The sequence below is a fragment of the Corvus moneduloides genome, chromosome 22, assembly GCF_009650955.1.
Source record: "Corvus moneduloides isolate bCorMon1 chromosome 22, bCorMon1.pri, whole genome shotgun sequence".
Classification (NCBI taxonomy): domain Eukaryota; kingdom Metazoa; phylum Chordata; class Aves; order Passeriformes; family Corvidae; genus Corvus; species Corvus moneduloides.
The window spans coordinates 3921257-3943986 of record NC_045497.1 but is presented as its reverse complement, the minus strand read 5'-3'; the positions used below and the strand labels follow the sequence as shown (position 1 = coordinate 3943986).

The following is a 22730-nucleotide window of genomic DNA, read 5'->3' as shown; positions in this document are numbered from 1 at the left end:
TCCCCGGTATTCTTAAAGCTTGATTAGACTCTTGGATGTGTCAAGTTCAACAATATACATGCTGTTAAATCAACTGCTCGTGCAAGCCCAGCAGATGAGCTTACAAGATAAGCAGCGATGTGTATGATAAACGTGAGCTGCTCTGTAATTTACAAGTCCTGCACGCTCCCTGAGTTATTGGGAACTTTACTGTGCGACTGTGTCGGACTAAATCAACAGGGCTGCCACTTCCCAACTTCTTCCTGGGCAAGGAGCAGATGGGTAGATCGATCTCTGCTGGACTGCTAAAGAAATCAGGGAGAGGGTGCTCTCCATTACGCCATTCCAGGATTTCTATTTGGTTATTGAGTTATTTTAGACCATTACTCTACAGGGCTTTTTGGCCACATCCTTTCCCCAGCCAGTGTTCTGCACGTGTGACTGTCACTGCTATTTCCCTGCACTCAGGCCACTCAAAGCCTCACAGACACCCAAGTTGTGATAACCTGGGGTTATCCACAAAGACACAACTTGCCTGCAAGCAAAGACCAGAGCCGGGCAAGGCCTGCCATGCCAGCAGCCCCCAGCCACTTCCAGGTCCACCAGCCAATGCAGACAATACTCACTTCACACTCCCTGCATTCATTTTACACCATTTCCATTTCTCATTCAAAACACTGCATTGCTCTACATTCAATTCATTAAGGCACAGAATATTTTACAGCACACATTATTGCTTTTATCAGCCAAACTACATCCCAGTTACATCTCATCAGCTTATTTTCCATGGGCACATTTTAATTGACATTAATTGTATTACTTCCCCTTACCTCCGTATCAGTCAGGCCCTCTATCATTCATTCCATTATTTTGCAGGGCTGGCAGACCTCTAATTATTCAGCTCGTTTTATTAACTTTCTTCCATTGTCATCAATTATCAGTATTATTAATCCAGAAAGTGCCTATGGATAACAGAGCCCTTTAAAATGTTTTGGTAGAAGTTGTCAGAACTTGCTGACACTAAATCTTCCAATTCCTGTTGTTAGTATCTCCCACCTTCTGTTATAACAGCAATGGAAGGTCATTCTCACCATCCTGTAACACAACTACATCTCACGGATGCCCCCCTTTTCTGCATTTAGCAATGGCATTTCTTCACTCCAAAAAATCCCCAATGTGGAAAACAACTGCTCCTGCCTGGATCCAACAGGCTTTTCATTATGGACTCCTCAAGCCGTGTGGTCAGAACAACACACAACCACCACGATACGGGATGCAAATCCTAAATCCAGTGACCTCTAAACCAGGTTTGACCTTGGAAAAGGATTAAATCAGCCAACCAGCTATGAGGGTGAAGAACCCATAGCCCCAAATGATGCACACACACTTGCCTTCAAACTTGCTTCTCAGCCCTCTGGAATCACTCACAATGTATTCCCACAGGGAGGAAAGTCCAGGGAAGCTGGGAACAGGAGAGGAGGATTGCTCACCCAGTGGCACTGAGGGTACTGGTGGAACAAGAGTTCCCATTCTTCCAAACGAACCACCATTTTCCTGCTCCTGTTCCTCACAAATAACACCATGACATCTTTAGGGAGGTGGAGCAAACACCCCCCCCTCCCCCCCCGTGCTGTCCCTTGGCTTGAATAAAATCTGCCATTGCTTGTGCAGCTGACGAGCCCATCCACCACCACGGGGGCTCCTGGTGAAGGCAGAGGAACAAGAGTCCACATTGCTCTGCAGCCCCGCTCACCCGACGGCACAGCCAGAGCAGCCAGCAGGCAAATTCCTCCATTTATCGCCAACTAAAATTTCCTCGGTAGCTAAAAACAGGAGCTGCAACCTCCCAGCACTGATTTGGTTTTACTGTGCAAATCCAGATTTTTACTTGAACTTTCTCCTCGTTTATTTTTGCCACGGGTGCGACTAACACCACCGAGATCTGCAAATCCATCCAGTGTCAATAAAAAGTGTCTGTGCAAGCAGAGCCACACTGGCACGGGGAGGATTTGCCAGTAAAGCTCTATCGACACGGGGGTTTTTAGTGCAGAGCTGGCCACAGCTCAAAAATGTTTCCCAAGGCAGGCACAGCCACAGCTGAGAACTCGAGTAAGGAAGCTACAGACTAAAATATAGCAGCCTACAATGTGTCCTGTTATAATTCAGGATGAAAATGCAAAATTTAAGTTCCATTAGCAATCTTCAAAATTACTTATTAGCAAACCAGAAACTCATGTAGAATTTAAAAAGTGTAAGTATTATAAAGTTCATGGAAAGTTCCATATTAATTATACCACATAAACCCTTCGTCATTTTATGGGTTTCTTCATGCTCCTTGCACTTTATCCTCCCAAGGGATGCACCATGGGCCATAAAACTTTAAAGTGCACAACAGCAAATCACAGAGAGTCTGTGCTCTACCCCCACTCTCCAAACAACCCCCTACCCCCTTTTTTTTTTTCTTTAACTGGTTCTTAAATCTTTGGTGATCCAGGAGGTGAATTTAGACCTGCAGCCCCATTAACTACCACAGTTTGTCTATATAACATGTAATTGGAGAATACAGAAATGGCCAAAAGGGTGTTGATCAGCTACTGATCTGTAGACAAGTCTATACTGGAAATAAATATCACAAGTAAGCTATAAACTCACAAACACAAGTTTTATAAGCCCATTATTATGAAATAATAACTTAGGACTGGCCATCTCCTTAACTACCTCAAGAGAGGGAAGAGGTGTTTAAACATTACAGATGGGCACTTTAGTACAAAACAAACGACTAAAATCCCAATGTCATCCTTATCTGGGAATGGGGCAAGCATCCAGCTGATCCCACCACCACTGACCACCCACTGAGGTGTCAGAGCCGCGGCCCTACAGCGTGTAAGTGGCACCACAAAAACACAATACACAGAGGCCACCATAGTCACCCGGTCACTTGCTGACCTCCAGACACAGACAAATCCAACAAACTCCATCTGGAAGAAATAAATGCAAAGAAAGACTCCAGATCCAAACAACTGCAGGACTGCCACGCTATTTCTCACAGTTAAACTTCAATCCTGGCATCTTCCATCCATAAACAAGCAGCAATAGAAGCAAACCCAACAGCTCTTGGTCTGTTTGCTAGAAATATTTGTATGATTACAATTGTAAATCTCTTGGCAACAAAAGCAGATTTCTAAATATCAATCAAGGGTGGCTAAGAGAAGATAACCAGGTTCAGCTCTGCAGTGCTGCTGTCTCAGCACGGCTCTGCTGGATGCCAGCATTTGGTCAGACACTGGCTGAGCAAAGGCATTCCCAGTCCTCCAGCATGGGATGCAACCCGGGGCTGAGAGGAGGCTGCAAAGTAAGCCTAAGCAGCTCAGGCAAAGGTAAAAACAACAAGAGCAAGAGGCCAACACAAACCAGCATGTGTATGGCCATGACTGCTGCCTACATGGAATAAGCAAGGAAGGAAAAAACCCAAAAAGGATGAGGAAGGAATCACAGGAATGGTGGCAGTATGAAAGATGAGCAACAGAACAATTTTCCTCTAGAAGTTACTGAATCTAGCTTCAGTGTCTTGGAATATTTGTGATAAATACTTTGTTGCTATGACAAGCTCTAAAAACAATTCTAAGACCATAAGAAACACAAATATAGCTGAAGCTGCTGCTGTGCATCAGTGGCCCAGTTCTTCCTACCAGTAACGGGCTACTCTCAAGTCCCTTTGTCCTTTTCACATAGCAGAAAGTTTCTTGACATTTTGTAACTAAATTCAGTGTGAACACCAGTTAGGTAAAACTGCAAATAGTGCATTTTGGGGAAGAGTTGAGAGCCAAATTTTCCCTAATGAAGGCCCACACACTGGCTGAGGGCTAGGTGACACGAACTGTTTATTTCTTGTGCCATATGCTTATCGACCTGCACAACACTTGGAGTCTACTTTCTCCCACCAGCAAAACAAGCTCCTCTTTCCCACCTTGGTGGCTTCCAAGCACTTGCTAATGGAGTAAGAGAATTTCTTTACAGTCAGAAGGTGCACAAAAGTACCTCTCTCAAAGCAAACTTTGGGAGTGTTCAAACAGTACAGTCACTTCAGCCTCTCCTTGCAGCTCCTCATGTTCATGCCTGACTTCCACTGCTTGGCTGCTAAATCTGAGAAGTGCACCAGAACGATGAAACCATTCCTTACCATCATCAACAACTCTTTGGTTGAGACATGTCATCAATTCCTTCATCCCTTGGTTTTCACTAAAATTACATCATCAACTTCAATAGCAATGGAGCCAAGGAGTGGTGGTGGATATTATTAGCCAGGTTTAGCAAATAAACTATCTCTTTATTCAGCTTCCAATACTACAGATGTTCTCAACACTAAAACACATTTCCCAGAAGTCCCAAGGTAGTGGCTAAGGCCAGGGCAGTCACTTACTCTGACCCTACGTGCTGGCAGCCACCAGTCACAGGTATTTTCAGTTCTTTCTTTTTACACCACAAACAGTTTGAGTTTGGAAACCTACCTGGAGAGCCGACTGGAAAAACCCAGTCCCCTGAACCAAAGCGTGCGATGTGAGCAGAAGGACGGCGAGCGCTCCATGTCCAGTGAGAGTAGTTTGCTCTCGTGGTCAGTGCCATGACTGCTCCTCAGCACAGAGTGGCCCTTGAGCATTGCCCTGGGAATAGGGTGGGTGCTGTACTCCAAAGAACTGGGGCTAAGACAGGCACCAGTAGCCACAGGCAAACCTGCCTTTCCAAACCCACGGGGTTTAACACGGCACAAACACAACACAGCGCTGCCAGGAGCCACGGAAGGTGAAAACAAGAGACTAAGTGAGGGGAGAAAACTACAAAGCGAAAACTCAGCAAGGTGTGGAAGAGGAAGCCAGGGAACACCGAAGCTGCAGGAAGCTGCTGGAAGCACTGCATTTCAATTAACCAGGCCAGTATTCCACAAGCACTCCACCCAGCCTTGTTTCACTCCCTGGCAATATTTGGGTTTGTTGGTTGGGGTATTTTTTTCTTTCAGATATATGTGGCTTATTGAAGCAGAGACAGAGGGACACTGAAAAAGAAAGGTCACATTCCAGCCTCCTCTTTCTGAAGGCTGTCCGGACAGAGGGAGGATAGCTATGGGCCCTTCCTCCAACAACATCCACCTTTGTAAGGAGGTCTTTATAAGAGCTATTTAAGACCACTAGTAATGTAAAGTCAGCACTGAATCTTTAAATACTAAATTTAAAGGTATCTGTTTTAACCATACTTGTACATCATTGTTTCACTACATCATTTTCTGATACAGAAAATGGAATCTGAGTTAATACATCTCCAGGAAGGTTTCCTACATATGTAGCTTTAAAACAGACACAAATAAACCAAAAAACCTTTAAGCCAAAGTACTTGTGAAAATCATTAACAAGAAGAGATGCAGAATTAAATTTAAAATCCAGAGCTTTAAACAAGTCCTAAGCCTTACATCGGGAATAACACGAATGTAATACCAAAAGTACGCAAAAAACTGACCTCACAAACATATAGTTCCTACTGTTCGGAAAAAAAGAATGAAGCCCACTCCCTGAACCTGTCCTGCTGGCTGACAGTCCACAGAGAGGGTCTAGAAACTTCACCAGGAGACAATTTGCTTTCGATTCTGACAACAGAAATGTTGGTAAAATCCCAGTGCTGAGATTCAGCAAAAATTCTGGGACAAGGAGTGGACTGAGCCGAGCGTCAAATGCTGCCTCCTCCCCGCAACAGTCCGATCCTGCAGCACACAACCCCGACCATCAGCACACTGTAAGTTCGGGTTTGTTTAAGTAATAAAACCTTAGGCAACACTTCCGTAGAGGGAAGTAAATATTTGCTGTTTAACAACCAAATCGGGAATGCTTTGTTTTCAAAAGGCTGCTGTTCCCCAAACAGTCCCTCCAAAGCCAGGAGGCTTCACTTGCCCTCTTCGGTGAGCCCATGCCACTGGCACCCTCAGCTCAGGAGCTGCAGGGAGAAACACCACCTCCTCCTGCTATCCCACCTATGACCCTGCCTCAAAGAACAGACAGAAAATTCAACTGCACGTAACCGAAGTCAGCGCACAGCAAAATTTTGGGCCCCTGCGCCAGCCACACGCCAAACACACAGGCACTACTCTCTGCAAAGCTCTCGGTTAGAGGTACCTGGCTGTGAGAACACAGAATTAAAAAGGCTGTCCATGTACATTCTTTCCCTTTTGAACATTAAATTAGAAAAAGGAAGTTTTTCAAAAGACACCCCCCTTAGCACCCCCTGACCAAGTTCAGAGCTGTCACAGATGCCAAGATGGCACCGCCGAGGGTCAGTCCTCCCGACTCAGCTCAGATACACAGAACACAGCAGAAACTACAAAACCCACAAACCCTCTGCTGCAGGATGGCAAGAGCCGCTCGGTCACCGAACCAGCCTCATCCTGCCCGAGGAAACCAGGAAAGAGGGAACTCACCCGAGTTCTCCAAGCCGTGGAACTCTCTCCTGCAGGCAGGGGACAGTGGCGCCAGCCTCATTCCAAACCTCACCTCCCGCCGGGGATCTCCCGCTGCTCGCGGGATACAAGAAGCCCCGACGGCAGCTCGGCAGGGCGCTCCAAGGCCAGGCAGGTCTGCAGAGCCGTGTGCTGCTGCTCAGAGGCTCGTCGCTGCTGCACCGCGCTGGGGGGATGGAGCAGGCGGCTCCCCAATGAAAGCAGCGCTCGGCCCGCGAGCTGCCATTTACATCCGCTTTTAACTCATTGAAGTAACAAAAATCTAAAGTAACTTGTGCTCTCTCCTTCAGCACCTGCACTACTGGTGGAACACTCTGCTTGAATCATGCCTTAAAAGCATTCCCATTTAAGTTTCTGACAGGTGGAGTTTAGGTTTACGGAATGAATGGTTTATATCTCGTCTCCTTGAAAATCCACCGCAAAAGTAGGTCAGCGGGGGAGCAGCTCTGTGACTTCGTATGAGAACACTCCGGGCGCCGGTGCTGAGCCGGGGTTGCTCCGCTCCCACCTCCGCGACGCTGCCGTGCTCTGCACGGGCACAGAGCAGAGACAGCGCCGGCCCAGCAGCGGAGACGCCGGACGGCAGCGCCGGGCACAGCGGGCGCCTCGCTGGCAGCTCCTGCACAGCCCTACCCGACACAGCAGACACGCCGCCGACCCATCTCCTCAGCAAAGACACACCTCAGCCGCCCCCTGAAGCCAGTTACCAAGACCAAACATGACAAAAGTTGCAGTAAATAACAAGCGGAAAGGACAAATTACCCTCCCAGTCAGGGAGCACTGACCTGCCTGGTCCGTAGAGCCGCAGCCTCACAGGGCTGCGCACACTGAAACCTGTGCTTTACACAGGAAAAATCCATCGAACGTTGGCACAGGAAGCCTGAAAAGTGAATCGAACCCAACTGTGCTTTGGTGAGAATACTGTCACCCTCAAGAGAACCAAAACGTCACAATCTGAGCTAGGAAGTCCAGGTGAACGCTCGCTCTCTCCTCGCTTAAACCCCTGTTAGGCAGGTGGCATTTCACTACTTCAGTGCAGTTAATCGTGTGCTTCAACGCACGTGAGAAAAGAATGAAGACCGACGTTTTCCAGACCAAAGGAAAGATCGAACTAATGGATTTGGAAGCATCAAAGAGATCAGTAAAAGATGAAGCCAACGACACTCAAAATCATGTCTACTACTTAAATATTAGATTTTTGCAGAGCCTCTGGATTTCACGGCGCTGGACACGGCGCAAGCAAAACTCAAACCTATGCCCAAGGGGGCTCTACAGCCACCAAGTCACAAGAAACAATCCACTAAAAATATATTCCCAAAGCAATCTGAGAAAAAAATCCAGACAAAAGGTGGGATAAGAACCCTTGTATTCTATGAAGGAGTTTCCCAGTAAAGAATGCAAATGGGTTCCAGGAGAGGACGTACATCTGCTGTGGCGGATAAGGAAAAAAAAAAATCCCTATTACTTAACTAAACACCATTCCTTGAGGTGCCCAGCTACGACCAGCGCAATCCCTGGGGTGTTGGCACGCTCAACCGGATTTAGGCAGGGGATATGAACTGCCCTCCGCCCTCTCCTCCCACCCCTGTAAGATGGAGGCGCCGATACGGGTACCGGCCGCGACCACCCGGCCGGCGGGGTATGGGGTCGCAGCGCTGGCCGAGGCGGCCGAGACAAACTAAGCTCAAATAACGCGAAATATCCAACCCGCCTCCCGCCGAACCCGGGCCACGGCCCAGCTCCCGCCTGCCCGGGGGCAGGAGCGGTGGCGGAGCGGCGCTTCCCCCTTGCGGACGCGCCGGCCCCGCTCCCGCCGCGCCGGCAACTTTCGGCCTGAGTCGGGCGCCCCGGGGCCCCCGGCGGGGCCGGGCCCGCGCCGCGCTCACCTTCGCGCCCGCCGCTCCGCCCGCCCCCGGCCGGCCCGCGGCGCGGAGGCCCCGGTCTGGCGGGGCCGCGGCCAAGGCCACCCAGCTTCCGACGGGCGCGCGCCCGCGATGCACGTGCGCCGCCGCCGCCGCCGCGGGGGGGGTGGCGGGGGCGGCCCGGCCCGTCCGTGGCGAGCAGCGGCCCCGCGCCGGCCGCGCCGCCGGGGCCTCCATGTTGGCGGCGGGCGGGCACGTGCCGGCGGGCGGCGGGAGGCGGGACCGTGCCCGGCCCGGCCCGGCCGCCGCAGCCCCCGCGCCACGCGGCCTTCCTGCCGCACATGGCCCGCCCGCCGCCCCGGCCCGGCCCAGCCCGGCCCCGCGGGGGCGCCGCCGCCGCAAACTTCGCGCCCGCGCGGCCCGGCCTGTGCCGCCGCCACCGCCCCGCGGCGGGGGGCGGGGGCGGCCCGGCGGGCAGGCCCGGCGCGAGGCCCGGCGCGGGGCGGGGGCGGCCCGGCCGCGTTCTCACCTTCCGGCTTGTTTTCGGCGGCCATTTCCCCTCCGCGCGCCACATCCTCCTCCGCCTCCTCGCGACCGGGACCAGGCGCGCGCCGCCTCCTCCCGCGCCGCCGCCGGCCCGGCCGCCCCGCGCGCACCGCGCACGCCCCGCGCCGCCCATTGGTCGATCCGCCGCACTGACATCCCCGGCGGCCAATCGTGGCCGGCGGGGGGCGGGCGCCCGGAGGGGATGGGCGCGATGGACAGTACGCCCCGCCAATGGCAGTGCGGCAGCGCTTCAGTGGCACGCGCCTCAACCACTCAGCGGCAGCGCTGGGCGGACGAAGGGAGCGGGGACGGAACGCGTGATCGACGGCCGCGGCAGCCACTGAAGGGCCGAGGGCGCGCGAGTGACGGCCGCCGGGGCCAATCGCCCCGCGGGGGAGGCGGGACTAAGCCGCTGACGCACGGCTCGGCGCGCGCAAGCGGCCAACGAGCAGCGCCGTCCGCCAGAATGACGGCGCGCGGCACCAATGGGGCGCGCGGTCAGCCGGCCGGCCGAGCCCCCGGCCCCGCCCATTGGCTGCGCGCGGCCCCGGCGGGCACCGCCCCCTCCCGCGCCCGGTGACCCCAAACAAAGGCGGCGATTGGCGCGGCCGCCAGTCCCCGCCCGGCGGGGCCGCCCCGCGCCGGGCACCGGAGCCGAGGCTACACTGAGAGAGCGAAATGACCCCCCGCCGGGACGCCCCGGGGCCGTTTTGTGAGAGGCGGCACCTGCGAACCGTGTTTGTCACCGCCCTCGATAACGCCGGTGCCGAACCGGCGTGTCCTGGTCAGGTCTGCCCGGCTGGGCTGGTCCCAGCGCTGCCGGGAGGGAGAGGTGCCGAGCCCCTAGAGCGGAGAAGAACCCTCCGGGCGGGGAGCAGCTCCCGGGCTCTACCCCGTTTCTAACTGACGGACGAAGCCCGGAGCTGTTTCCCTGCCCTGATCGGCGGCCCCGACGCTGCAAAGATTATTTCCCCATTTTTCAGTACTGCTGAACAGTCGGGGTGCTGTAGGCCCTCTTCCCCAGCCGCAGCGTTCCGGGGTGCACAGCACGATGCTCGGGTGAAACGGGCGTTCTTGGCACTGTGCAGGGAGGTGAGGATTTGTGATTTCCAGAGAGAACCAAGTTACGGTGGCCAACGAGATGTTAAAGGTTTGAGAGAGTCCTGCCCATCTCTCGGGCACGGTTTGTGAGACAGTGTCACAGATCCCACTCAGCACACACTGCAGGGGGCCGGGGGGTGGGGCTGTGAAGGGGCTCCCACGACACCAAAGAAATCGCTCTGTCCTTCTCAAAACTGACGTGCCCCAAGGAGGAGCGTGTTCTGGCTTGGTTGAGTCTGCCCCATCTCCGTGAAAGCTTGATGAGCACGGGCACTTCAGCCTCTTCAAGCAGATCCCTGTGGAACTGGACCACAGCTAATGCCTGCACAATGCAAACCAAGACTGGAACGGTTGTTTCCTTTGATGTGTGTGACTAAACTCACAAAAAGGATATTTTCCCTTATATCCTCCTGGGAGCAGAACTTCTTTAAAAAGACCTGTTGGTGCTTTGGCTTTGCTAAGGACCGAAGCCGTTTCCAAGCCCAGACGAAAGGAGGATGGTGTGATGGGCCTCTTCTAAGACAGAAGAAAGGAAAATTCCTTTTTCCTATTTTCAGCAGCTGCTAATCTTGTGGAGCGTGAAAGGCACATTGATGAAGAGGCTCCAGAATGACAGGCTCACTCCCGACGGTCAGAAAGCTCATCTGGTACAGTGTCCTATAAATACCCACAAATACTAATGCAGCCACAGGATCAGCTAAGACAGTTGTTTCCTTCAGTGCTTCAAAATATGCTGGAAATGAAAACTTTTCTAGTTGCCACATTGGCAAAGAGCTACCATTTTCTTGATGAATTCTAGGGAATTTATGTCTCTCTTTGGTTATTCTTCCAAGGCGGTCCATATGCTTAGCAGAGACATGAGGTAGCCATACCGTTGTTGTAGCTCAGAGTTTGCATTATTGCAAAAAATAGTATCAGACTAACAGATGCATCCCTCAGGGCTGAGGGAGGGGAAGCAACTTCCTGATGCAAGTCCCAAACCTTTGGTTGACACTTCATTGAGGTGTGGAGGGCCAGTCCATGCTGAACTCCACCCCAGTGCGCCTCTCGGGGTGGCAGGTGATGGAGCCCCAATGGACAGACCTGCCTTGCCACCTCTTCTTCAGCAAGAAATGGGCACCTGGCTTAGCCGAGGAGCACAGCCTGCAGGGCTTCTGCCTTGAGCCAGCTCACCTCCAGCCACATTGCTCTCCTGCCCCAGCAACATCAGGCCGGCATTCCCAGACAGCTTCAGTTTCCATGTGGGTATCCAGGCAAGACCACGTAATGAAAAGGAGATGGGAGAAATGATGGGGCTAACACAGCTCCTCCGATTAACACAGCTCCTCACTCTGGTACCAAACACAGGGATGCTGGAGAGCTGTTGGGTTTGTTTTCACAGCCTCCCATGCTCGTGGCAGGAACTCAGGCTGCTCCCTGCAAACACACAGCAACTGCTGCCACAAACAGCCTTCCCATTCTTGCCAGGGAGACTGGCACAACCGTTCATTCCAGTCACAGCCCTTGCTGCAGTATTCACTGACACCCTATGGACAGGTAACCATGGGGACTCTACATGGGTCACATCACCCTGACATCACCCACAAACTACATGAAATGCCAAGTCAGCTCTGCGCACACACGAGTGTACATCTGTCTCTTCCCTCCAAAGCTTGAGCAGTTCTTTCTGCACCTCTCTGGCTCATTAAAGTAACGAGGTCCATGCTCTGAGGGACAAGGTTGTTCAGGACACTGGCTGCCTTCTCCTGGCTGCACAGCCTGGGAACATAGGAACTGCCATTGCACCAGTTGGGAACAGCTCCGCTGCCCCAACTAACACAACCACCCTGACTCCACAGCAGTGTGTACCCTGCTCTATCACGTGTCTTTGGGAGCACTGCCTGGCTTTCTAGATCCTTCCTGGTCCATAAAGACACAATAAGAATTTGCATGGATAAGGATGAATAAAGCATTTTTAAGGGGTTACTGAAGCAGTGTATGAACTCTGCTCCATCTAGCTACTGAACTCATTCTCCTCATCAACATGAGGTTTTCTACCAGGAGACACAAACCCCTCATGAACTGAATCTCCCACACCTGAAATTACCTAATGTTAGGTGTGATTCTGTACACATAGGTTACTACAGCATTACATAGGTAATGTGTACACACAGGTTACTACAGCAATATGACCTGTGTAATACCACACATACTAAATGGGGATTTTTCATCCAGAGTGCCAGCAAAGCCCCAAATATTTTCATTTAATTCGTGTGCAATGAAATGATAAGAAAGAAGCCATTTGAACTGAAGTGCTGCTGGTATCTTTGAAGTTTCCCAGCTCCCACTGTTTAAAACTCGGTCCAATTGCTGTTAAGGCACAGAGGTACTGAACTGCACAAGATTTCGTGCATGGATGGCGTGGGATAAACTGGCTCGCTCTTACCTTTCCAGGGGCACACGCACAGAGCCACCTCCAGCTGATAAGCAGCAAGAGAGGAGATGTGCCAGGAGTTTGTGCAGTCTGAATCATGAATAATTTTTATCAGCACACTGATAAAAGCTGCTGCTATGCTGGTGATTGGTGTCTGGGTTGGTTTCATTAAAAGGGAGGTGAAATACCAAGTTCTTTTAAAATTCTTAATTGTCAATACATGGCAGATGTGGGTCTGGCTTGGTTAATTGGGTTAATGTGATGATTTGGCATACTGAGCTATATGCAGAAGTAAAACTGTAAAGAATATATTCAAATATCCTGTTATGGATATTCAGCAAATTACACATCACCGTTGCTATGGCAAGCAGCACAAAGGAAAACAGTTCAGACAGGTTTAATAGCCATAATGAAAATGTTGGAATCCCATTTCTTGTAAATTGTTTGCAAAAAGTTATTTCATGATTTAGAAGCAAGGAATGCCAAGTGTTTTCACAAAAATACTCTCACAAGTGTGAAAAGAGATAATTAAAAAAACTTCACATGGTAGAAATTAAATGGTTTTGCCCTTTACTTTCTCCACTTATGGAATCTAAAGGTGTTTCTTCAAGGAATAAACCCAAGACTTAACCAAGACAAGGTGCGTGGACAAACCCACTGTTACAACATGTCACTGCATTTGTGACGTACAACTGCCAATTCCTAGGCTTAGCAAAACCAGGTAAACATTCCAAAACATGCATTTCTTCCAAAAGGTTCTCTGAAAAAGTATACTCCACCTAATGCTCAGCCATCCAAGTAACTTGTCTGATATTATGTGGGGAAGTTGAAGAGAATATACATTACCAGGAACTAAGAATACTGGACTCCCTCAGAATGGACAAAAGCACATACTACCCTAGCAGGAGATCAAGCTCAGTCACCTTCTACACTATGGGCTTTGGGTCCATCATTCTTGCCGTTCCTTCTGCAGTTCTGAGCCCATTTGTTTCCCTCAGAAATATGAAGACTACAGTCAAATTCTCTCCAGTTAAACTCTCCTGGCTACAGGGAGTTCACCCCAGGCTAAAATGAAGTACAACTCCAAAGCCTCAGCCCTTTTAATGGACCCTGAGGAAAGAAGGTTTTGCTGTGCAAAGCCCCCTAAAAAGTTTGTGGATATTTAAACCAGTAGTCTCAACACAGCCATTTACCTGTTTAACCAAGAACAGGACCAACAATGTAGCTCCTCTACAGGGGCACCAGCTCCGGGTGGGAAACACGTGGCCACCCAAGGGGTTGCAGTGCTGGAGCCTCGATCATTCCAGTACAGCGTCACACAGCTCCAGAAGGACTGACGTGGGTGCCAAGGGCTAGCCTTTGCTGTAGGCAGCAGTGCCAGGGAGCGCTGTGCCACCATGCCCTACACACTGCCCCTGCAGCCAGCCCGGGGTCTGCCTTCACTTTGGCTCCTGCTCCCAGCACCCCAGTGACACTAAGAAAGTAACAATCATTTTGCCCTAATATACACCCATAAGCCAGTTAGAGGAGAAAAAAAATGAAATATGAGGTAAATTAAAGCTTCCAACTAAGGGGATTTACCAGTAAGTCACCATAAAATTCAGATAATTTATTTTTTCAATTCTGCGGCAACTTTCTCCAATTCATTTGGATTAGCTATTAGAAATGATGTCTCAAAAATTAAAGAAAATGTCTATTGACCACTATATCAAATTCTAATTTTAGCCAGGGAAAAAAAGAATAATTAGGCTGTGATTTACTCCGGTAGTCAGCTTACATTAACAATTTTCCCCCATGTTTATGTAATTCTGGCAAAATCAAATAATATATACAGGACTCATAAACGCTGGGCTAGATTTAGTAAAGACAATTTCCTACACTACATCCAGGACATTTCTCTCTGCTTTCTGTTCTAATAAGACAAGCAAGTTGTTCTGTGTAAGGAGGGAATATGATTGTCATCTGTGGCCTCCTCGGTTGGAATTTTAGTGCAGTCTTCAATGAGGGTCATGGAAGGATTAGATTTTTAATTTTTTTTAAGCTGTCATCCTCCTGTAACAAGCTGTATAGCCTGCCTGCTCTCTGGGAATGGTTTAACCCACATCCTAACCTTTCTTCCCAGGGAGAAAGTGTACATCCTGCAAACTCTCAGTGCCAGAAGCCATCATGCAGTGTTGGCTCTGCAGTGGATGCACAGCTCCCAGCTCAGTACAAGTGAGTTTGAGATTGGATCTCTAGCCACAGCTGGAACAAATGGGGAAGGATGTTTAAGATCCCTAAAGTTATACTCCTAAAGTTGTGTTCCTGTTTTTAAATAAGTATCTCTTCCAACTCCTCTAGAACTGGACTGCTGTCTACATTAACTGAATAAATAGGGATCTGGGAGCCAAACCAGTCACCAAGGTATGAAACTGTCAGCCTCAGGCACTGAGAACAGAAGAATGAGTAATGGAAGACGACGATGGAAGAACAACAGAACCAAAGGAAGTAGAATTGGTGATGGTAACAGAGACAGAAGGTGCTCAAAGTCATGTGGATTCCAGAACTAGAAGCCAGAGGCAAAGTCAAATTTACCTGAGTCAGTTTGCTCAGACAGCACTGCCCCAGCACTGCCTTTTGCCCAAAAACCCATCCTGGCACTTCTGAACCAAGTCTCTCCTGTGATTCCCTCAGGGAGCATCATTAACACACAGAGCACTCAAGCTTTCAATTAAAAAGCATCATTGCTGAAAGCATTATCCCAAATCTTTCAAGGACTCCATCCCAATTGGGCTCTGCCACGTTATAAATTCACAATGAGGGGGAACTTCCCTGACTTTTTTTCCCATCATTATTTATGAATAGGCAAACCAAATGGAAGAGTAAACCCAGTGTCACAAACTAGAGTCACTCGTGCTTTGCTCCCAGTGGCACCATGGCAGAGGAGTTGCTCCAGTTCTCTTGGGGTGGCCCAAGGGTGCCTTATCATACCAAAACCCTTCTGCTCTGTCAGCAAGGGTACACAACAGTTCTTATAAGCAAAAATGATTGGTTTAATATTTTCTCACTAGTTTTAGCCACAGAGCAGTTTCTTTCTAGGTCTGCCTAAACCTTGTCTAACCTTTAAGACAATTCTTTCCCATGTGACCCATGAGAGTTGCGCGAAATGAGAAATATATCCAAACAGTAGCTGCAGAAAATACACAGAAATAACTCGTTTTCACTGAGATGGGTTCATTTGTGAGTTCTGACTTTCCCCTGAACTTTCTCCCCTGAAGGACTGGAACAGTAATACCAGTACAGTAATACTTTTTCTCCTGAAGTGGAGTAAATCAGTTCCTCGATCTCAGTAGCAAAGTGAAAATTAAGATGAAAAAGAGTAAAGAATGCAGAAAACCCCTATTACTCCAGAATAATACAATTTGCTGCTGATCCTCAGTTGCTAAGACAGGCACATCAATTATTTATAGAACCCAGAGTGTGAAATATGAAGTATTTCAGCCTGGGACACCACAAAGGTAAAACCAGGAACACGATCCTGTCAGCACTGGCAGACAAGGACAGAATAGGCAAGCACAGAATATTTCTACACAGATTACCCTTTTTATTGAACTACAAATTGCAAAAGGTCTCTATGAAGTGCCACTTTCAGTGTTAAGTGAGCTACATCCTGCTTTTGACAGTGTCAGTCTGTATTTAGTGTTTATTTAACATTTATCTAAAGGGCCACCTCTGCCAGGGAAACAGTGTACAGTAAGTCAGCATAACTTCACCTGAATATTTACAGGAAGCCCAGGATCTTCTCCTGGATCTGTGCTTATGTCATCAATAGCCTGTCACACACGCTGTAAAACCTGCTCCACGTGACCAAACTTTGCCAATAATTTTCACAATCAAAATTCCAATTTATGTTCTCAGTAGCAATATCAGAAGTTTATCCGCACAAAAGCTCTTGTATGGTTTATAGCAAGTTTGTTGAAAGCAAGTATCTGGACTAAAACTCCCAGGGTTGCAGTGAAAGGTTGTTCATAGCTCATCGGAGGAAGTAACCTGTACTATTCAAAAACATCCACAATTTCTTGGGGAAAAACCCAAAGGAAACCAAATAAAACCCCACAGACAAAATCAGAAAACCTCGGAGCCCCAACTTCTAGTAAAAGCCATTGATACATGACACAGCCTTGCTAAAATGCTTTGGTGGGTCCATGCAATATTCTACCTCAAATCAAGTATTTCAAAAATGGAGGAATTGTAAGTGCATCTCCTCCTCCTGCCTTGCCCCCAACTCTGAGGGAAAGAGCTTCAAATACAGTGACTAAGAAATTACAGAAAAGGACTAGCGCTGAACTTTCAGATCAAAGGATACGAGGCAGTGATTCACCTTCCTTGCCTGACTGCTTGCGAGACGTGGGCTAAACACGAACACTCAGGTGCTCTGAAAAGCTCCACCTCAGTAAGAGAACTTGCATCAGCAGTGAGGCTACAGGACCCCAAACAATGTGACTCTCCCTTAGACAGGCTCCCTCGCTCAAGAGCTCTGTCTGTCAGCCCATGTCACCAGAGGGGTGACACATACCACCTCCCACTGCTGCCAGTGCTCATCGATGCCAGTGTATGCAGGACAACCAGCAGATCAAAACAGGCATTGCCCGTTGCTTCCCTACAACTGAAAACCTGAATGCTGACACAACTGCGGGAAAAACCAAAAAACCACAAGCTAGCCCAGCAGGCAACTGTCTGTCCCCAGGGTCACACCAAATACCATGTGCTGGAAGGAAGCAGAAGCAGCGAGGACTTGGCAGTGCCCGAAGCACAACGCCTGCAGAAGTGATTGTGCCGATGCCAAATCTGGTCCTTTCGGAGCTTTCCAGCCACTGCTGAGCGGACAGCACGTCTTGCAATGCTGGGGCTGGCAATGGCAGTGCTGAGCACAGCTAGTGGCCACTGGCCACCTTAAAGCACCAGCACCATGCGCCTGCCCTGAGCCAACATTTAACGGCATGAGCGGTAAAATAACACATCTATTGAGCTCTCAAAACTGCAGCAAATAGTGAAAAGCCTCCCTGTTCCACATTTCACCTGGCCTTGTGGGTGCTGTAGCCACCACTGCTCCGTGCTGGCTGGGCTCCAGGACCTCAAACAGGGACTAGGAGGAACAGGGAATGGCTACAGGACCTGGCTCTGGGGAACCAGCACTCCTGTAGGGACATGGGTCCTGCCAGCACTGGCTGTTCTCCAATTTTACAGACTCAAAGCTCTCCAGACTGATGGTGAAGAATTTTGAAACCCAAAGAGTATAACAGATTCACATCCAAGTTTATGGAAATAGCTGAAAAATACATCAACAGCCTTCACATACACATATCCAGAAAAACAACAAACAAAACTATCAGATCTCCCAAAATACAGATTGACAACAACAGAAACTTGCTAATTACTATTTTAACTATCCTTGAATTCTCATCTCTGGTGTTATTAAACTAAAAATTATATAATCATGTATTCGAACTGTAGGACAGCTTATACAAGTTAGGACCATTCCAAAAGAGTCAATTAGTGTTTCAGAGTATATTTAGCAGATATTTTGAACACGGGCAGAGCAAAGAGCTCTGTCCCTGACAGGCTCTTGTCATATTGGGCTGGAAGGCTCCAAGGAGACCAAGAGCTCTGGCTGGCCAAATGGCACAAACACCTGAACTATAGGGACTTCTTCCCTGATTGCTGTTTTGAAAACAACACTTCCAGCAGAAACTATTATTTATATATATCAACCCTTTACACAGTACTGACAAGCTCCTTGGCTTGCCCCAGAAATACCCTGTGTCCCACACAGCTGCTGCCAGAGAGAGACGAGAGGCAGGGGCAACAAGCAGATCATCACTGCAAACCTGGAACAGTTACAAGGAGAACATTTGCTTTTGACTTTTGAGGGATTTAAGTCAGCCTGCACAAACAAGCATGAAAATATCCCAAGGAGAGCTGCATGACTAATGAAGATTTTCTTGCTTCTCATCAGTTGCTTCAGCCACTTCTGCTGCCACTGGATGAGCGTAACAAGGCCTTTCTACTGCGTGGTGCTCTGCAGGTAAATCTGCCTCTTACCTCCCCAAGTCCCCAGGTGGACTCTCAGAGAGAATTTCTGAGAATGAAAGAGGCAATAAGAAGTGTTTCCTCTGGGCATCTCAACAGCATTATCACAAAATGCAGTAACAGGCACCAGAGTAGCAGAGAGCAAATCGGCCCTGTCAGAAGCACCTGTTTGCAGAACACTCCCAACACTACAGCTGTGTGCACCTGCCCAGGGGCATGGCCACAGCAGGAACAGGCCATGGCTGACTGACCGACCCTCTGGAGCACAACACTGGCTGCAAATGGACTGGTCCAGTGCAGCTCTCATTTCTGTTTTTGCTCTCAGCACAACCATGGCAGCAGAGGCCTGGAGTGACGGCTGGGCTGGTGGGGCAGGGAGAACTGCTGCACCTGCCAGCGGACGCATGCAGGGACAGGGTGGAAAGGACAACTCACACGGGTTTTAGGTACAGAAATGATGCCACTTTGGGGCAAACCCGAGCAAAGAGAGAGCAGGTCAGGAGTGAGAGGCGGCACTGGGACTTCATGCAAAACAGAGGAGGAGGGAATTCAGAACAGTGAGCTCCGGTTTGAGGGGGTGTGCCGTTTGCCTCGTGAGGAAAGGTACCCCACAAAGTCCCACAGGCTCTGAAATGCACTCAATTAGCTGTTCCTTTTACCTTTTTGTTCTACCCAGCATTTCTTCAAGAGCACTGTCATCTCTGGCTTTGGCATCCTACTCATCATCTATGAATTCATGTTGCCGTTTCCTCCCTGAAAGGAAAAATCCCATAGTCAGTCATTTGCTACACAGAGGAAAGGACAAATCTGACAGTATTTTTGCCACTCTTAAAGTTCAAAGACCACCTTGCTCCTTGACCAGACAACACTGCAAGTTGTGCTCTTGGCTATGGTGTCATTCAGCCATAATCAATCAGTGTGTGTTCACTTCAGAAACTTACCCTGAATTTACCTGTAAGCAGCTGAAAAGCTGTCAGTGCCTCAGCCCTGTCTGGAGAGAAGGAGCAGGGCAATGATTTGCTCAGACTAAAAAAATTCCCAACAACAAGAAGAGAGACTATCCAGGCAGATATCTTTATTTTACTTTAAAACATTCTGAAAATGTTAATCTATATGAAGGAGAAGCAATACAAGACTGAGAAAGCATGTTTAATGTTAGGGAAGCCTTCACATCACATGAGCCAAATTAAAAATAATACTAAACACAAGTGTACAAAGCGGAGACAACAAAAATCAATTTTCTCAAAGACATAACATGAGGGACTCCCACAGGGGCCAGCAAATTCTGGAAGGGAGAAAGAGATTATATTTATGGGAGGAGATTCAATAAGCATTCTTTTCCCATAAAGCTAGTGATGGAGAATTGTCACTGCTTCATAGACATCCTGTGCACATTTCAGGACAACAGTAACAGGAAATCAATAGCACCTTTTATACGTGTAAAGACATTATCTCTCTGGACTCCTAATACTAACAAATGGGGCCAAGAAACACCTTTACTAGAATCTAGCAGTCAGCATTACTCTGGCTGAGAACAGAGGGCAGGATGCTGGTCTACATCCTTAGATTTTTAGATTTTTTTTTTTGAAAACTAACTCTGCTCAGAGCGTCACCCTCGACTGGCGCCCAGGAGCCCCCAATGACCATCCATCACAAGTCTAACAGTGCTGAGCCCCGGCACTGTCACCCCATCGCAGACATCCCCTCCAGCTGATGCTGTAGTCATTACAGGCAGGAGCTTTGTCAGGGGGTAATTTGACAGCTTTGACAAGCCCAGCTGAATTTATGGCACTTTCTAGTTTTTCCCTCCATTGAGCTGCGGTGGAACTAAAGTTAATATTAGCAAAAGCACTCTGCGTGGGGGCAGGTTCCCAGCGCTGACTCTGTGATCCCAGTCACTGAGAGAATCTGCTACACTGGGCCCCTCACAGTGTCCCCTGCCACCCTCACGGACACAGGGGGGCAGCTCCATCCAGCCCACTTGTGAGAGCAGATTCCATGATGAAGGTCTCTGGTGTCTCTGGCTCTATCACAGCAGAGGTGAATCACCGCTAGTAAGGCTACTCACAGCTTACTAGAGAGCACTGAAGCAGCAGCCAGGGTGTCACAGGTCTGACACCGCACGCTCAGCTGAACCCAGGACCTGAGTCCTGGAGGCTGCTTCTCTGGCTGCAGGGACTGTGATCCACACAGCACCACAAAGCTTCCACCTGCAAGTACCAATGTGGGAAGAGGAATACTGCACCCCAAGCCAAACCCTGGCAAGTCAGTAAAGCACAAACAAGTACTTTTCTTTTTTTTCTTCCTTTTTCCCATCAGATTGCTTTTTGCCATAGATGTTACATTTCCTGTTATAATGCAGGGTTTTAAAGAGCTCTCTCTACATGCTTAGAAAGCACAGTTCATATTTAGCTCCCTAAAGTCGTATTTCTCTCTTCCTATATTTCCCTGCCAAGATGTGACACCTGTGGAACGTTCCCAAAAAATTCCCCTGAATCATCTGTGATGCAAGGGAACAGCAGCCAGCGTTGGCAACAAGCAGCTGGGTCTTTTAGGAAAGCATTAGATCAATCTGGTGAGGGGAAGGATCCCCAGTAACTCTGGCACTAAGATCCCCAGGGACCACAAAGCTCCCAAATCAGTTAGAAAAAGAGCATAATTACGACAGGACCAAAATCCAGGGGAAATAGTGTTGCCATGGCAACTGACATCCTCACAACTCGAATCTCCTTTGCATTCTAGCACAGACTCAATGACTCCTAAACCACGTGGAAAAAAATCTGTCTAGCAGGTGGGTTCATTGAGGAAAAGCAGTGCTAGAGGTACTTCCCGACCCATTTCCACACGGTCTCTCAGAAAGGGAGTCTTTGTGCACCTCTTGTTCCAAGCATTGCATCTCACTCACCAGGAGTGCAGAGGAACTGCTGTAACACGATCAATACTTCCTTGTTAACTACCCTTGTATCAGGAAGAAAAAAAACTTATTAAATATTAAAATGTTTCTGCTTTCAAATAAAAATTACTTGAAGATAAAATCCAAAGCAGACTAGCTGAGTTTTGAAACCGGAATGTGGTTCCAGCTTCATGCTGGGCTGCACTGGTGTTAATGAGTGGTCTTTCAAACATTCTTCTTTACAGACAGCGGTACCCAAAAACCATTCCAGCATCCCCACACACGTCAGATCCAGCCACTGGGCAACATCTACACATGAGCAAGGAAAGGCCTTATTTTTCTTCCTGACAGCCTTATCACAGCATTAATATCCAGTCTGTCCACCAGCACACCTTAAACGAAGTTCAGGTTAGCGGACCGGCTGGGCAGCCCTTTTGCTAAACGATCTGAGCTCTGCACACTTTGGGGGCATTTCATTCCATTTCGGTACTGGTCGGGCCTGGGGAATGCCCGCTCGTGGTTAACCCACCATCGGGGAGGGCAGCACGGCGTGAACCCCAGGGCCGTGTTCTCTACGCCAAAAGCCAAAGCAGCGCTATTGATGCAAGGGAAACTGTTCCAGATCTACTGGTGACAAACGAGCACACGCTCTGCCCACGGTGTGCCCCTGCCAGCCGTGCTGTGCCCGCGGGTCTGACATCGCCGAGCTCAGCTGTGCTCCCCTTCGGGTGCCGTGCAGTCAGACCTGCCCCGGGACCCTCCGCGGTACCGGGCTGCCGGACTTCCCCGCTGCCCTCCGCCAGCCCCGCCGGAGCCGGGAGTAGCTCACGGAATAGCGACTCGATGGTGACAGCACGGTTTGGAAACTGCCCTCTTGTCACGGGAGAGAGAGGCCTCGTGGCACCGCCTGCACCTACAGGTCCCGTCAATGACCGGAGTGAGCGACTGCCCTTCAGGCAGGTACCGAGGGCCCGGCGACACCGAGACGGGCACCGGGAGAGCAACCGGGGACGGGCACCCGCGGTCGCGGTCGCCCTCCCTCTCGCTATCCCCCGGGAGCGGGCGGACGGAGGCCCTGAGCACCCACGGCACTGCCACAGCCGCCGCTGGGGGACGGAGCGACCGCGCCGGCAAAGACGCGTCAGAGTGCCGGGGCGAAGAACGAGGGGAACGTGGCCAGAGCAGAGCGCGGCAGAACAGGCCGGTGCCGGTCGGTGCCGGTGCCGGTCCGCGCTTCCTCCCTCAGTCCCTCCCTCACTCACCCCTCGCCGCCGCCTCCACCGCCGCCACCGCCTCCCGGCTCGCGCGCCGCGCACACGCACGCGCACACGCACGCGCCCGGGCCGCGAGAGCGCGGGGGGGCGGGGC

The 22730-nt window shown here is 49.8% G+C and overlaps 1 protein-coding gene across 9 annotated transcripts in view; it reads right to left on the bottom strand.

Moving 5' to 3' along the window:
- Positions 1-22664, bottom strand: part of CAMTA1 (calmodulin binding transcription activator 1) — a 235320-nt gene extending 212656 nt beyond the window's left edge. For 2 of the 9 annotated variants that reach the window (XM_032131757.1, XM_032131759.1), the window contains exons 1-2: positions 19129-19144; positions 4488-4640 (exon numbers count right to left, since the gene is read on the bottom strand). In XM_032131757.1, coding sequence (XP_031987648.1) covers positions 4488-4602 — 115 coding nt within the window. In that variant the 5' untranslated portion in view covers positions 4603-4640; positions 19129-19144. Of the gene's footprint in view, positions 1-4487; positions 4641-8869; positions 8980-19128; positions 19223-22624 lie in introns of those variants that run through there. The other 7 variants (XM_032131753.1, XM_032131752.1, XM_032131756.1 and 4 more) reach the window with 7 other exon arrangements.
- Between the last annotated feature and the right edge of the window lie 66 nt (positions 22665-22730).